We start from the raw sequence: 15369 nt of genomic DNA, 5'->3' as shown, positions 1-15369 counted from the left end.
CAGCATTCCACTGTAAGAATTTTGGCATACAAAAGATTAACACTTCCAGACTGTAACAAAACATAATTATTACTAAGAGTCTACTTGAATTGCAGGATGATTGTCAAAAATTGCGGCTGAGTTGCGGACAAACCATGGAAAATTGTGGTAAAGTAATAATGGACCTTATTATTTGCCGTAATAAAGTCCATTATTACTGTTTTGCTGTTGGCTGCCCGGGGCTGACAGTGGGAGCATGGGGCTGAGAGGAGGGCTCTCGCTGTCAGCTGCCTGGGGCATAGGTATGGCACTGTAGCTATGCTGGTATAACCCTATTGTATAGATGCAGCCTACACCGACAGAAGGATTTTTTCCATCTGTGTAGGAATATCACCTCCCTGAGCAACAGAAGCTTGACTTCAGTAGCACTACTAGTGCTGAAAGCTAAGTGTGCTCATACGTGTTTGCAGGGGGGCAAAGGCTGTAAAGTGAAGCATCGATAAGTTAGGAAATGCCAAAGTTAATGTCACTTGAAGAAACTGCCATTGTGTCCATGTGTTATGGTAGTGCTTTTCAAACTTTCATATTGTGACACACAAAAGAGATTACTTGTGGCACCTTAGAGACTAACCAATTTATTTGAGCATGAGCTTTCGTGAGCTACAGCTCACTTCATCAGATGCATACCGTGGAAACTGCACACGGTATGCATCTGATGAAGTGAGCTGTAGCTCACGAAAGCTCATGCTCAAATAAATTGGTTAGTCTCTAAGGTGCCACAAGTACTCCTTTTCTTTTTGCGAATACAGACTAACAAGGCTGTTACTCTGAAACAAAAGAGATTGTCATTTACCACCTTTTCTTCTATTCCCAGTTGTGTGGCCCCATAAGCTCTCTCATTCATGAACAAATAACATTCCTGTGACAATTACAGCAACTGTTTCCGAGGAGAAATAATATTTAAAAAAATAACTATTGCATTTTTATGAAATCTAGCAAGAAGGAAGGAACAGTCCTCTTCAGGGCCCCAGCAAATGGTCCTGTGGATAAAACAGCATGTGATCATATAGTAAAAATGCTGTATTGTAATGCAAATACATTCAAAGGTACAGAGTTAACTTTAACTTTGGCATTTCTTGACTTCAGAGTTTGTGCTCACTTCTCAGCTGATGTAAATTGGCATAGCTCCATTAAAGTCAAAGGAACTATGTTGATTTACACTAGTGGAACATCTGGCCCTTTCACTTTTCAGTCTTGAATAATCTTTTACCTTTATTTTGTACTAAAGTTGCCTAGCTGCATAAATGTATATGGTGGCTTACAGAAAATTTAAAGACTGGAACCTGCCTTCATCATGAACTCACAGTTTAACTCAGACAAATATGATATACAGGACAAGGGTGAAGAAGCAAGAATGCATGGACTCAGGGAGGAGTTCAGCCTAGAAAATGTTCATAGAAGTGGGATTCAGAGAGGGATTTGAAGGAGGAGAGAGTGTGTACTTGGATATGCAAGAAACTGATCAGATTCCTTCAGCAGAAGACTAGAGAGAACTGTTGGAAAACTCCAAAGAGGGTAGGGGTGTCAGAATCCATTGAGTGAAGATGTGTGTGATGCTGAAAGTTGCACAGGCATTGTCATGTTAAAGATCATGGTTCTGGTTTGCTTTTTAAACCTTCCTACAATTAAAAATGAAAACTTGTAAAAGTTTAATTGCTTTTGGCATTTCACCCAGCAAAGACCATGAAAATAGACCAGTCAGTTTCATTACTTTGTTTGTAGTTGGTTTAGACAAATGTTTGTGTCTCCTGCACTAGCACAGTGTTTGGGTTTCAGGCTTTGCAGCAGGATTTTTATTTGTGTAAAAATAACCTTTTCCATTGGAGTTTTCCATTATTTACATTGGCCTTAGGTGTTGTCAAAACTTGAACCAAATTTGAATAGTGTCCCTGGGAGTAAACTTGCTTGTATAATTGATGGAGTTCATTGTATTGCCATTGCTTATTTTTATTTTAGAGAAGATCAACTTATTTATCTTAACAATATTAAAACATATAGCAGTTAAAGTAATATTTTTGTATGGTTACAAATATTTACCATCACTTTTTAGTTTCTGAATTGAATACTCAGTGTGGTACTTTCAGTATTTACTATTCAAATATGGGCTCATTCTGACAGGTTTCAGTATGGAAGAAGTAAGTGGGTACATGAGTATATGCAGTGTGGCTAATCTTCCATTCTCTTGTATTTCAGTATGAAATGTATACTATTGAGAGGAATGCTGAGCGGACAGCATCAGCTGGCAGACTGTTATATGACATGTAAGTAACAGAAATGCTTTTTGCTTAATTCTCTTTTGAAAGTATATTGTAAACTTAACTGAACATAGAACTCTAAATACACTCTAGTCTTTTTTTTCCATGCTGTATACCACAGTATTTTTTATCATAAGATGGGAGTGCAAGGATCTTCAGAAATCTTATGCTGATGTTATGTTGTTTCTGTAGGCAAACTAGACAGATCTTACTAATCTTTTAAAAACAAAATCATCCATGAAAGCAAAATATTCCTTTGCATTTCTCCTTACAGGTGCTTTCAAAGCAAGCTTTCTCTTTTAAACTGAATTTGGGATTATTCTAATTTGCCTGACCCTTTTTTCCAGGTTTGTGAATTTTCCAGACCAACCAGTGGTGTGGAGGGAGATTAATGTTATTACATCAGCATTAAGGAATGACTCGCAGGATAAGCAGACTCAGTTCTTAAGAGGTAAGGACTCTGTCATCTGACATAGGTGGAGTCTAGTGGGAGTCTAAGAATAAATCCCCAGGCTACACAGCTGATTTGGAAGCCGCAAGTCCTAGTCTGGTGAACTATCTGTGGTCTATTGTATACAGTGACTCTCAGCCACAGAGACTCACCCACTGTTATGTTTAGGAGACACAGGGGAAGAAGCAGGGCAGGGAGCTGAAGCACTGTGAGAAGTGCAACTACTGGCTCCACTCCTATGTCAGTATCCCTTGCTAGGGAACAACCTGTTGTTGGCTAGCAGAGGATTTGATGAACCACAGGTGGCTTGTGAAATTGGGACTTGAATCTGACAAACAAAATGTAGTTTGCTGGCTAAGAACGTGCACCAGAACAGTTAGTGAAGGCTGTGGGGGCAGGTCACGGAGAACAGTTTGTGTAGGGATTATAGAGCCAAACATTCATAAATACCTCCTGTGAAAATGCATGAGAAGGAGTATGTAGCACTCTTATTTCTAGCCAGACACTTCACTTCAACTCCTTTTCTCATTTACACAGGGTCAGAGGTGCCCATGATTCTTGCCACTTCTTCTAATGACTCAAGTCACCAATAAATAGAATGGCTGTAGTGTGTTGATACTGATGAGACCTTCTTGGAAATTGACCTTTTAAGGGTTTAATAAAGGATATAGAATCATAGAACCATAGGGTTAGAAGGGACTGCAAGGGTCATCTAGTCCAACCCTTTGCCAAGATGCAGGATTTGTTGCGTCTAAGCCATGCAAGACAGATGGCTGTCAAGCCTTTTTGAAAACCTGCAGTGAAGGAGATTCCACGACTCCCCTATGCAGTTTGTTCCCGGGTGGATTTGATTTAAATCACTAGTCAGGAAGACTTGATTTAATCATGGATTTCTGTATAAAAGTGCATTCTTGTTGGTTGTTATAACCTTAATACATATTCTTCAAAACTCCGAGATAGATGTAGGTTTCATTTTTAGAAGGTACACACTATACATTTTTAAAGTGATTTGTTTTGAAAACTTTTCAGATTAGTTTTACAGCTATATCAGAAAATGAATCATTGTTTGGTTATCAGATATTTATGAAGTCATTGGGAGGTGAACTATCTCCAATTCAACAGGTTAATCATTAATATTTGGAGGATTTACTTGCCATGCTGTATTAGGAGGAAAACATCACCAGACAGACACATCAATTGTTTTATTTAATTAAAACACCAACGTTATGTATTCTGGATTTTTTTCTTCAACAACAAATGTATAAATATTTTAACGAAACAAGCATATGAATTTTTGAGTTTAGCTGAACATTCAAGTTTTTTAAAATCAGGTTTGTTTTTGTTAAAATTTGTTTTTAACTAAAATAGTTAAATGAAATATTTAAAAAAAAAAAACAAAAACAAAAATTAAATCGACTCTGTCCGCCAGGTCAACATGAGAAACTTAAAATATTGGCTTCTGCAGCTAACTCAGTCGTCTTCACCTTCAGTTTCCTGTTTGTTCATAATCTGGAAAAGAACAACAAGCTTTCCTGCTGTTCCAGGTCCCAAACGATTTCTCAATTTGGATTGAATTAGTCCAAAGGAGGAAAATATTCTTTCTACACCGGCAGAAGAAGCTATTGCTGTTAAAAGTGAGATTATCACGTCAACAGTCTCTGAATCCAAGTGCTTAAGTGACTTCCACCAGTTCACTGGTGTGAGTTTCTTTAAAACATCGTCAGCAAACATATATTTCTTGAATGGTTCTTATTCCCAAACTGGGTCACTTTTACGGCCTGCTGCCATTATAGGTTTTCCCTTCTAGTGAGAGAATGGTATGGTAGATCTCAAATCAATGAAGGCTACACTCAGAAAGACCTCAAGATTTTGGGAATATGCTGCTCAAACAGCTTCACTTTTGTTTCAACTGCCTGTCCCTCCCTTCTCACATTTATCTCCGGACTTCTTCTCCTTGTCCAGATCTATTCCGCCCCCAACAATCTTCTATTCATTGAACTTTTTGAAACTTTGCACTTTTAGAAAGAGGTAAGGGATTGACTCTGTGTACACAAATTTGCAGAGGGACAGTAGGGTTGAGGGTCTGTTATTTCTCACCTCTCTATATTATTTATTTAAAAATATTTTTGCTGTTAACAAGCATGTTATCTCTGGAGACACAAATCCACAGTTTGAGAACTGCAAAACTAAGTATCTCTGATGGTATCTTCTAGACTGAGCCCCATTGTGTAGATAGAAAGATTAACATAAATAATCTATACAGAAGCCCCTGGAACCCCATAATATTGGGTCCCTAATCCATGAACTATTGGAAGTCATTTACAAAACTTTTCTTAAACATTACATGAATATATTGTCTCATACTATAGAATTAGGATTTATAATCCCTATTACATTATAGCTCAAAGATATCTCATCATGGATCTTATCTAAAACTATCTTTAGATAGGTTTTTTCCTCAAAAAGCATTTTATCAAAAACATCTGATTTTTATTTCATTGATTTTTATCCACCCTAGTTTGCTCCTTTGTCCTACTGTTTTTACCGTTAGGAAGTTATTTCCTGAGATATAATCTACAACTGGTATGCTTGTAGTTTGGACCCATTGCCTCTTGTCTTGCCTTCTGTGGCAAGAGAGAACAATTTTTCTCCATCTTTTTATGTCAGCCTTTCAAGTATTTGAAGACTGCTATCATGTCTCCCCTTAATCTCTTCTTTTCCAAACTAAACATACCCAGTTCTGTCAGCCTTTGCTCATATGGCTGCATTCCATCCCTTTGATCATCTTTGTCACTCACCTCTGGATCCTTTCCAGTTTCTCTATAGCCTTTTTATACATTGGTGATGACAACTGGACACACTATTCCAGCTGAGGCCTAACCAGCGCCGAGTAGAGCGGTACTATCGCTTCCTGTGACTTGCATTCTCTACCTCTGCTAATAGAAAAGGAGTCCTTGTGGCACCTTAGAGACTAACCAATTTATTTGAGCATGAGCTTTCGTGAGCTACAGCTCACGAAAGCTCATGCTCAAATAAATTGGTTAGTCTCTAAGGTGCCACAAGGACTCCTTTTCTTTTTGCGAATACAGACTAACACGGCTGTTACTCTGAAACCTACCTCTGCTAATGCAACCCAAAATTGTATTTCCTTTTTTTGTGACAGCATCATATTGTTGATTCATATGATAGGCCATTGTCTCTTATAAACAAATGATTAATCTAAATACAATGTTCATTATTAAAAATCTCAATGGGAATTCTTGTTAAGGCTACCACCTGTCTTAACAAATATTAAATGGTTTTGATTTCAGTGTTCCCAGGCATTCCTTTAATGTAGTTTTTAAATTTTCTAAACTGTTTAAAATTAACTTTTATTAACCATGCACTTTACCCTGAAATATACTTCGAAAAGTACACATTGCTCTTTGCGTAGATACGGGTGCCTGTTCTCTAGCTAAAACGTCGTCATAGTTGCAAAAGCACTGTAGCATGATTTTTGTCACTCTCAACAACAAGACAACATGGATTATTCTTGTTTTTTTTGTCTCTCCTCAACTCAAGCAGATTGTTTTATTTCAATAACTGATTTTTTTTTCAGGTTTATTCGAGACCCTTCCTGGTCGAGTTCAGTGTGAAATGTTACTAAAGGCCACAGAGCAGTGTTTTAATACACTAGAAAGGGCAGAAATGCTACTGCTGCTTCTAAGACGCTTCCCAGAGACTGTGGTGCAGCATGGGGTAAGAGAAAACTACTCCTTTTCGCTGTTGTTCACCTTATTAACCCACGCATTTGTGTCCACGTTATGTGCTTTGTCAGATGAGTGAGAGTTTTATTTAACTCCAGACTTGCGGGTGATATTTCAGTCAGTTGCTGCTGTCATATCTTCAGACCCCCAAATGAAAGGAAAAGTGTAAAATTAACCCAAGAAAACAAAGCAATTTCTTTCTTTTTAAAGTCCAGAGGTGAGTCCATGATTAAAAGTAAGCCAGAACAGAGTTTAAAAAAAAAAAAAGAGAGCAAGAGCGATTGTAATCTCACGTTAAAATGAAATGTAGTTTACTAGAAAATGATACTGCTTTGTCAGTTACTACTTATTTAGGAGACGAGTGAGAGACCATGAACTTACTGAAATACGTACTGCGGTATACTTTTGCTTTAGGATTTGTCCCCTGAGATTGACGCCACAAATACTAAAACATTGCTGTTTAACTGTAAAGTGTAAATGAAAATTGCACAGTGTACTAATCTCAGTATATGATGGAATGCTACTAATAGGAGAGTTTTCTCAATTGCTTTGAATCTTATATTTTCAAAAACTTCTGAAAGTACTGAGTAGATATTCATTTTAACCACTTCTTACACAGGTGGGCCTAGGAGAAACGTTATTAGAGGCTGAAAATATTGAGGACCAAGAATCCCCGGTCAATTGCTTTCGGAAATTATTTGGTAAGAAAATACAAGTGTCTGTTTTATTATAGAACTAAATGACAAAGCTTGGTACCATTTGTTTAAAAACTCGTCAGCCTAGGTTAGTATTGAACAGATCTTTTCAGTTTAATGGCCTGTGTGAAATGAGTTGGCAGCCCTTACTGCAGATGTGCAGAGGACTCTTGGATTTGGTCTTCCACCTTGCTTGTCACAAAAATTTGGCTACTGTTAGTATATCATCTGTTTGCTGAAATGATATGTTGAATTCTAGGTTACTGTATACTCTTATGGAAGCGAACATGTAAGACCTATTTATGCATGGGAAATTTTCTAACCAATTCAAAAACCATTTAGAGCCATAGTGGAAACCCAGCTTAAGGCAGCCTGACCAGTTTTTTGCTTATGTGGTTTCAAGACAGTCTGGCCTTAGAACAGATTCAGGGGGGAAAAAAAACAGATCAGGCCACCTTAAACCAGGTCTACTCTATGGTTCAAACTGGTTTGAAAATCATTGTAGTCTGAACTAATTTTAAAACCGATCAAAAACTGGACAGGACTTCCGGGGCATTTAGTAGCTAACTGTTGTGGTGTTTGCTGTGGTGTACTGAAAACTGTATTAAAATTACAGTCTTTCACTTTAAGGCTTGCAGGCTAGACAACTCTATAAAAAAGTGTGGGATCTGGGTCTTTCATAGTTAGCCTTCAAAGAGGCAACCTAGAGTAAGGTAGGTTGGGTTGTGCCTCTCTGTTTTAGGGAGCAGCCTGCTTTGTGTGTCTCCCTTTTGGGGTTCTTATGTGTTATCATTCTGAATGCTAAGAAATAAAGCAGTGTTACATTGCAGCTTTTCAGCAACAGTGTTTTACGTTTTTATCAAATTTCTCTGTGTGTATGCCAGGAAGATATTTGGCTAGACAGAAGGTTCTGAAAACTTGCATTGTTGATTTTGAACTCTTATGTAGCCAGAACAAGTAACAGAAAAACCAAACCCAGTGTGCTTTTTTTCACCTCTTAGTTTGTGATGTTCTTCCTCTAATCATTAACAACCCTGATGTTCGACTACCTGCCAGCTTGCTGTACAAGTACTTGAACAAGGCAGCAGAATTTTATATTAATTATGTAACGAGATCTACACAAATGGAAAACCAGTATCAAGGTAAAAACACCGTTACCAAATTATGTTAAAATCCTCTTCTAGATTAGTGTAACTGAATAAGGTATTCATTTTTTGTAATATCTGCCACCAAGTTGGGGTAATAAAATATTGTACAGTTTCACAGGATCTTTCGTTTGATTTCAGAACACTAAATAATCCTCACAACATGCCTGTAAAGAGGGTAAAAAATAGGGATCACTACATCCACTATGAAATGCAGCCACTTCAGTAAAAGAATGCAGCAGATCTCTAATGGCCCTTGTGAGTGCCACAAAGCAGTTCAGGGTAGGAAAGAGTTTCACATCTGTTTGAAACTATGATGTGAATTTAGGCTAGCAGAATTTCGTTACTTGTGTTGGAATTTTGCTGTGTACATCACACCAGGTTAATTCCCTAACTCTTTGCCATTGGATCTCTACTGAGGACAAGTAGCCCAGAGATGGCTTTGACATATTTGGAGTGAGGCTGTGAAACAATTTTTGCTTTCTTCAATTCCCTGCACAACATAATAGATTCCTGTCCTTCATTATCCAAGCATTATGCACAGGGTGAGACTAACGAATATGGGAGGGTTAGCAAGATTATTCTAAGGCAGCAGTTCTCAAACTGGGTTGGGACCCCAAAGTGGGTCACAACTCCATTTTAATGAGGTTGCCAGGGCTGGCATTAGACTTGCTGGGGTCCAGGGCCAAAGTCTGAGCCCCACTGTCCAAGTGCTTCAGCCCCGGGCGATGGGGCTCAGGTTACAGACCCTCTCCCCGGGGCTGAATTCCTTGGGCTTCTGCTTTGGCCCACCACCTGGGGTGGTGGGGCTCGGGTGGGCTCAGGCTTCAGTTCCCCGCCTTGGGGTCATGTAGTAATTGTTCTTGTTAGAAAGGGGTCTCAGTGCAATGAAGTTTGAGAACCTCTGTTCTAAGGAAAACATATTCCATAACTGCCTCATTTTCTATAACTGTGTGTGTGGGTCTCTTAAGTCTTCTTCCCCAGCCTCCAATGTGGTGGTAGCACCCAGCTGCGTGTTCCAATGGACCATAGTGACCGGTGTAGAACTGTTAATGTTTGCAAGGGAAAGAACTAAACCTCTTTTTTAAAAAGGAAGCTGATAGTCTCCTTTACATGTCTAGTTTCCCCCAAACCAGAACTCTTGTGGCTATACTCATGGGGCCAAAAGGTCTATAGTCTCTTAGTCAGTGCCTCTGTTTTAAGTTTAAGCCTTAAAGCTGGCATGTTCAGCCGTTCAATTCCCCTAGTTTTGGCATGTTGCTAGGAGAAAAAAATGTCATCTGCTAAATTCCAAAACCTGCATGTTCTGTAGCATCTGGGGTTTCCTGGGAGGTTCCCAGTCCAAGGACTTAACCAGACCTGCCTCTGCTATGATTGTGTGATCTGGTGTGAGAGTAGCACAGGATGGTATGAAGGCAGAACAATGATGGACCTCGTTGAAAAATAATTTTAATAGCACTCAGACCAGTAAAAACTCTTCTGCTTCTTAGAACATAAGGCCAAACGTAAAAGAGATTATCATACAACTGCATTTGGAGAATGTTTGACACAAATTAACAAAGATACAGAGATCTAAGACCATTGAGATGTCCTTTCAGACTTGATGTTTTGAGACACACCTTGGTCTTGATCCTGATTTTACTTACTCTTGTTAATTTATCTCAACTTGTTTAGATTATCTGTGAAATTGTGGGTTACTTAATTACTTATGAAATAGAGGCTTGGATGTCATTTGATCAAGTTTCTTGTTGTGTGTGAAGTGGCATATAGTTCTAATGTCTCATCAGGTTTTATCCTTTTCTTTGCTCAGATAGGATTTCACAGTTATCCTGAAAACTCAAATATACTGTTCTGCTACTTAATTATTTTTTCTTTTTAAAAATTAATACAGTGACTTTAGCTAATTTGATTTCTGCACAAGGAGAAATCATTTTTTTCCTTTTTTTTTCTAGGTTCACAAGATACCTCTGATCTCCTGTCCCCCAGCAAACGTAGCTCTCAGAAGTATGTAATAGAGGGTCTGACTGAGAAATCATCCCAGATTACAGACCCTTGGGAGAGGCTGTTTAAGATACTGTCTATCGTGGGAATGAGATGTGAATGGCAGATGGATAAAGGAAGAAGGTGAGAAATGTGTACTTTTTTCCTATGGTGGTTCGCTAAGAGTTTGGCTTTTCAATTCTTCAGTAAACTGGACGATAGAACAAATTGAATTTTAAGTTATATTGTATAATTTCAGCCCAGTGTTTTTTCTCAAAAGCATACAACCCAGAGCACGTACGTAGGGCCTGTTGAGCCTCTGTAAACATTGGCCACACAAGGATTGACTCAGGAGCCTGGTCTACGCTAACAAAACTATTAGGTTGGTGATGACGGACGTCAGCAGTGAATGCAGCTGAACGTCTTCATTAACATTCCCAAGGCAGGAACACTGAATTGCAAGCGTAGACTAGAACAAACTGCATTCAACACCATATTTAGACGGTGCGTTTGCCCTTGCTTACACTCGCATTAAACTGTGTTCTGCATCAGTTCACCTTCAACTGTTGCTTGTTGTCCACGTTGCATGATTTACTGGTATAGGCAAAGCTTATGTTTTCTTCACTTGTCTCTAAGGGTATGTCTACACTACCCGCCGGATTGGTGGGCAGCGATCGAGCCAGCGGGGATCAATTTATTGCCTCTAGTCTAGACGCGATAAATTGACCCCCGAGCGCTCTCCCATCGACTCCTGTACTCCAGCTCCGCGAGAGGCACAGGCGGAGTCGATGGGGGAGCGGCAGCAGTTGACTCACCACGGTGAGTGGATCTAAGTACGTCGACTTCAGCTATGTTGTTCATGTAGCTGAAGTTGCGTAACTTAGATCAATTCTTTCTCCCCCCCACTCCCCCTCTCCCGTGTAGAGTATCCCTCTTAACTGGTCTGGTAAGAGGGAAGACTTCTCAGTTTTTCCAAGGAAATGCAAGCCCCAAAATTATCTGGATCTTTGACTGCTGCTCAGTAATTTTGTCTGGTGGTCTGCTGAATACATTGTATTTCCTCCTAGGGCAGCAAGTGCTAGATGCTGACATCCTTTTCCTCACCTTCCCACTCCCCAAACTACTACTAAATTTGAAATGTGTATTTTCATTTGCTTTTCTTGACTTTAGAAGTCTTCGTAATGTATTGTATTCTTTGATTGTCTCTTACCCTTTAGAAGTTTTGGTGATATTTTACACAGAATGAAAGACCTCTGCAGATACATCAGTAATTTTGATAATGAAGCCCATGCTAAGTATAAGAATCAAGTAGTGTATTCCACAATGTTGGTCTTCTTTAAGAATGCATTCCAGTATGTCAGCAGCATCCAGCCATCTCTCTTCCAAGGTTAGTTTTTAAAACACTAATGAGTAAAGATCTTTCAGATACAAACAATATAAAAACCTTTCTGGAACTGCTGTTTTAAGCTTTAGAAATTATTTCCTCTAAAGGTAAATGTCTTAGCCTAAATCTCTACCTGTGGGTTGTATCTGGCATATCTTCTAATGCTGTATTTAAGGCTGAGTTCCAGCTTGCATTCAGTCTCTCTCTTCTATTTTTACTATTGCTCATATTATCATCAAACTTACTTTCTTGGAGCTGAAAATTTCCAGTTTGCTTTTGGTCCAGAGATGAGTTGGAAAACTTGCACAAAATCAGTTGAGCTGTTCGAGTTATCAACACATGAATAATATTTTCCTCCAAATGGCCTATTGAGAAAATTTGCTTATGCATAATTCAATAAAAGCTGAAGCTAAAAACTTCAAATGTGGCTTGTTTTATATAGCTCATTCTGGTTTAGGGAATAAGATGGCCTTGAAGAAAAATGTTAATTTTTTTAAAGTAATTTAAAAGTTGAGTGTTTAAAATGTGAATCTTGCTATGTTTCCCCCCTCACTCAAATCTAAAGCTAGAGTATCTCAGAAAAATCAGGGTGCTCTGAATTGCTTGTGCTTGGATTGATCTAAATTCTTCGACATGGCCCCAAAGCTGAAGGAGATGGTTTAAGCCCTGGTTTGAGTGGTTTTTGAAAGGCTGTGTTTGGGAGTTATCAAGCTATTTGCTTCATATGAAGGATTTTACAAGTCCCATTAGCAATGTTTATTCCCTCCTGTTTCCTTTAATCCCAAAGAGATTCCTTGCAAATATTAATGTCTATTAATATTGAAAAACGGGGCACTCATAAGTCAGGAAACGTATAGTTAATGCTGAAAGTCCAATTTAAATTGTCTCTAATTGTACTTATGACTTTCATTCTGGACTCTTGCTTGATATTATAAACTATTTAAGTAATTACATATACAATACAGCACAATCTAGAATTTCTTAACAGCTTTACATAAAGTAAGCTATAGTAATAAATCAAGCCAGGACCCATTCTCCCAGAATCCAGCGAATCTGTCCTTTGTTGCTTCAGGTGCCTTGAATCATAGAACTGGAAGGGACCTCAAGAGGTCATCTAGTCCAGTCCCCTGCACTCAAGGCAGGACTAAGTATTCTCTAGAGCAGTGGTTCCCAAACTTGTTCCGCCGCTTGTGCAGGGAAAGCCCCTGGCAGGCTGGGCTGGTTTGTTTACCTGCCACGTCTGCAGGTTTGGCCGATCGCGGCTCCCAGTGGCTGCGGATCGCTGCTCCAGGCCAATGGGGGCTGTGGGAAGCAGCGGCCAGTATGTCCCTCAGCGTGCGCTGCGGAATGCAGCCCCCATTGACCTGGAGCAGCGAACCGCGGCCACTGGGAGCCGCGATCAGCCAAACCTGCGGACGCAGCAGGTAAACAAACACGCACGGCCTGCCAGGGGCTTTCCTTGCACAAGTGGCGGAACAAGTTTGGGAACCACTGGACTAGACCATCCCTGACAGGTGTTTGTCCAACCTGCTTTTAAAAATCCCCAATGATGGAGATTCCACCACCTCCCTAGGCAATTTATTCCAATGCTTAACTACTCTGACAGTTAGGAAGTTTTTCCAAATGTCCAACTTAAACCACGCTTGCTGCAATTTAAGCCCATTGCTTCTTGTCCTATCCTCAGATTAAGAACAACAATTTTTCTCACTCCTCCTTGTAACAACCTTTTATGTACTTGAAAACTGTTATCATGTCCCCCTCTCAGTCTTCTCTTCTCCAGACTAAACAAACCCAATTCTTTCAGTCTTCCCTCATAGGTCATGTTTGTTAGACCTTTAATCATTTTTGGTGCTCTTCTCTGGACTTTCTCCAATTTGTCCACATCTTTCCTGAAATGTGGCACCCAGATCTGGACACAATACTCCAGTTGAGGCCTAATCAGCGTGGAGTAGAGCAGAAGAATTACTTCTTGTGTCTTGCTTACAATACTCCTGTTAATACATCCCAGAATGTTTGCTTTTTTTGCAGCAGCGTTACACTGTTGACTCATATTTAGCTTGTGATCCACTATGACCCCCAGATCTCTTTCCACAGTACTCCTACCTAGGCAGTCATTTTCCATTTTGTATGTGTGCAACTGATTGTTCCTTCCTTAGTGGAGTACTTTGCATTTGTCCTTATTGAATTTCATCCTATTTACTTCAGACCATTTCTCCAGTTTGTTCAGATCATTTTGAATTTTAATCCTATCCTCCAAAGTACTTGCAACCCCTCCCAGCTTGGTATCATCCTCAAACTTTATAAGTGTACTCTCTATGCCATTATCTAAATCATTGATGAAGATATGGAACAGAATCGGACCCAGAACCCATCCCTGCAGGACCCCACTCATAATGCCCTTCCAGCATGACTGTGAACCATTGATAACTACGCTCTGGGAACAATTTTCCAACCAGTTTATGCACCCCCCCTTAGAGTAGCTCCATCTAGGTTGTAGTTCCCTAGTTTGTTTAGGAGAAGGTCATGTGAGATGGTGTCAAAAGCCTTACTAAAATCAAGATAAATCACATCTGCTCCTTCCCCCCTATCCACAAGGCTTGTTACCCTGTCAAAGAAAGCTATCGGGTTGGTTTGATACAATTTGTTCTTGACAAATCCATGCTGACTGTTGTTTATCACCTAATTATCTTCTAGGTGTTTGCAAATTGATTGCTTACTGGGTATAGAAGTTAAGCTGACTGGTCTGTAATTCCCCAGGTTGTCCATATTTCCCTTTTTATAGATGGGCACTATATTTGTCCTTTTCCAGTCTTCTGGAATGTCTCCTGTCTTCCACGACTTTTCAAAGATAACTGCTAATGGCTCAGATATCTCCTCGGTCAGCCCCTTGAGTATTCTAGGATGCATTTCATCAGGCCCTGGTGATTTGAAGACATCTAACTTGACTAAGTAATTTTTGATGCGATGGGCAGGGAGAGAGAGGGGGTGTCTTGGGGTTTTTGCCCCTCCTTTTTTATAGTTTCATTTCCGCCATTGAAAAACGTTTCGAGCTGGGTACCAGCAGACACAAAGTTTATGGGGAAGGATGTTCCCAGCTTCTTTTATTTCTCTTCTTGCTTGATGACTCTGTTTACTGCTTAAATGCAAATTAAGCAGAGCATACATCCCTGTGTTTGAGAGAGAATAGTTTGCCAACCTCAGTTTGGAATGTGTTACTAACACCCTACAGTGGAATCTTATAACTTTGCATACAATGTTGTCACACATATTTTATCAGGACAATAATGACCAGCGAATTACACGTTTTCAAATGATACCTCACAAGGTGTACTTTGTACAAAGATTATTACACTTGTATGTAGGGTGTGGACATGGATATATTCTGTCATAGTTGTACTAGTAGTAAAGGCCACTCTAATACCTTAAGATTGTTCTTGCCAGCTGTGTTGCAAAAGAGACCTTTTTTTATAGGGGGGCTTGTTTGTTTGCTTTTCATGGAAGGTGCTCAGATACCACAGTGATGGACAACCTCATAGAAACCTAGGTATGTCAGAGTTGAGTCCTCCCAGGAGCTCCTTGATGTCAGGGGTAAGCGATTTGAGGAGTGACATAGAGCCGGATCCTCGGGAACAGCCTTTTCTAGGTGGGGAGAGGAGCAGGCCAAGCCCTGCTGC

At 39.7% G+C, this 15369-nt stretch overlaps 1 protein-coding gene across 6 annotated transcripts in view; it reads left to right on the top strand.

Moving 5' to 3' along the window:
* Window positions 1-15369, top strand: part of INTS10 (integrator complex subunit 10) — a 45494-nt gene that overhangs the window by 5094 nt on the left and 25031 nt on the right. For all 6 annotated transcript variants that reach the window (XM_077814861.1, XM_077814858.1, XM_077814860.1 and 3 more), the window contains exons 2-8: window positions 2233-2300; window positions 2642-2745; window positions 6344-6483; window positions 7111-7192; window positions 8188-8328; window positions 10284-10455; window positions 11529-11698. In XM_077814861.1, coding sequence (XP_077670987.1) covers window positions 2233-2300; window positions 2642-2745; window positions 6344-6483; window positions 7111-7192; window positions 8188-8328; window positions 10284-10455; window positions 11529-11698 — 877 coding nt within the window. The remainder of the gene's footprint in view (window positions 1-2232; window positions 2301-2641; window positions 2746-6343; window positions 6484-7110; window positions 7193-8187; window positions 8329-10283; window positions 10456-11528; window positions 11699-15369) is intronic.

The sequence above is a fragment of the Eretmochelys imbricata genome, chromosome 4 (assembly GCF_965152235.1).
Source record: "Eretmochelys imbricata isolate rEreImb1 chromosome 4, rEreImb1.hap1, whole genome shotgun sequence".
Taxonomy (NCBI): Eukaryota; Metazoa; Chordata; order Testudines; family Cheloniidae; genus Eretmochelys; species Eretmochelys imbricata.
Note: the sequence above shows the minus strand (reverse complement) of the source record. Positions and strands in the feature narration are given on the sequence as shown.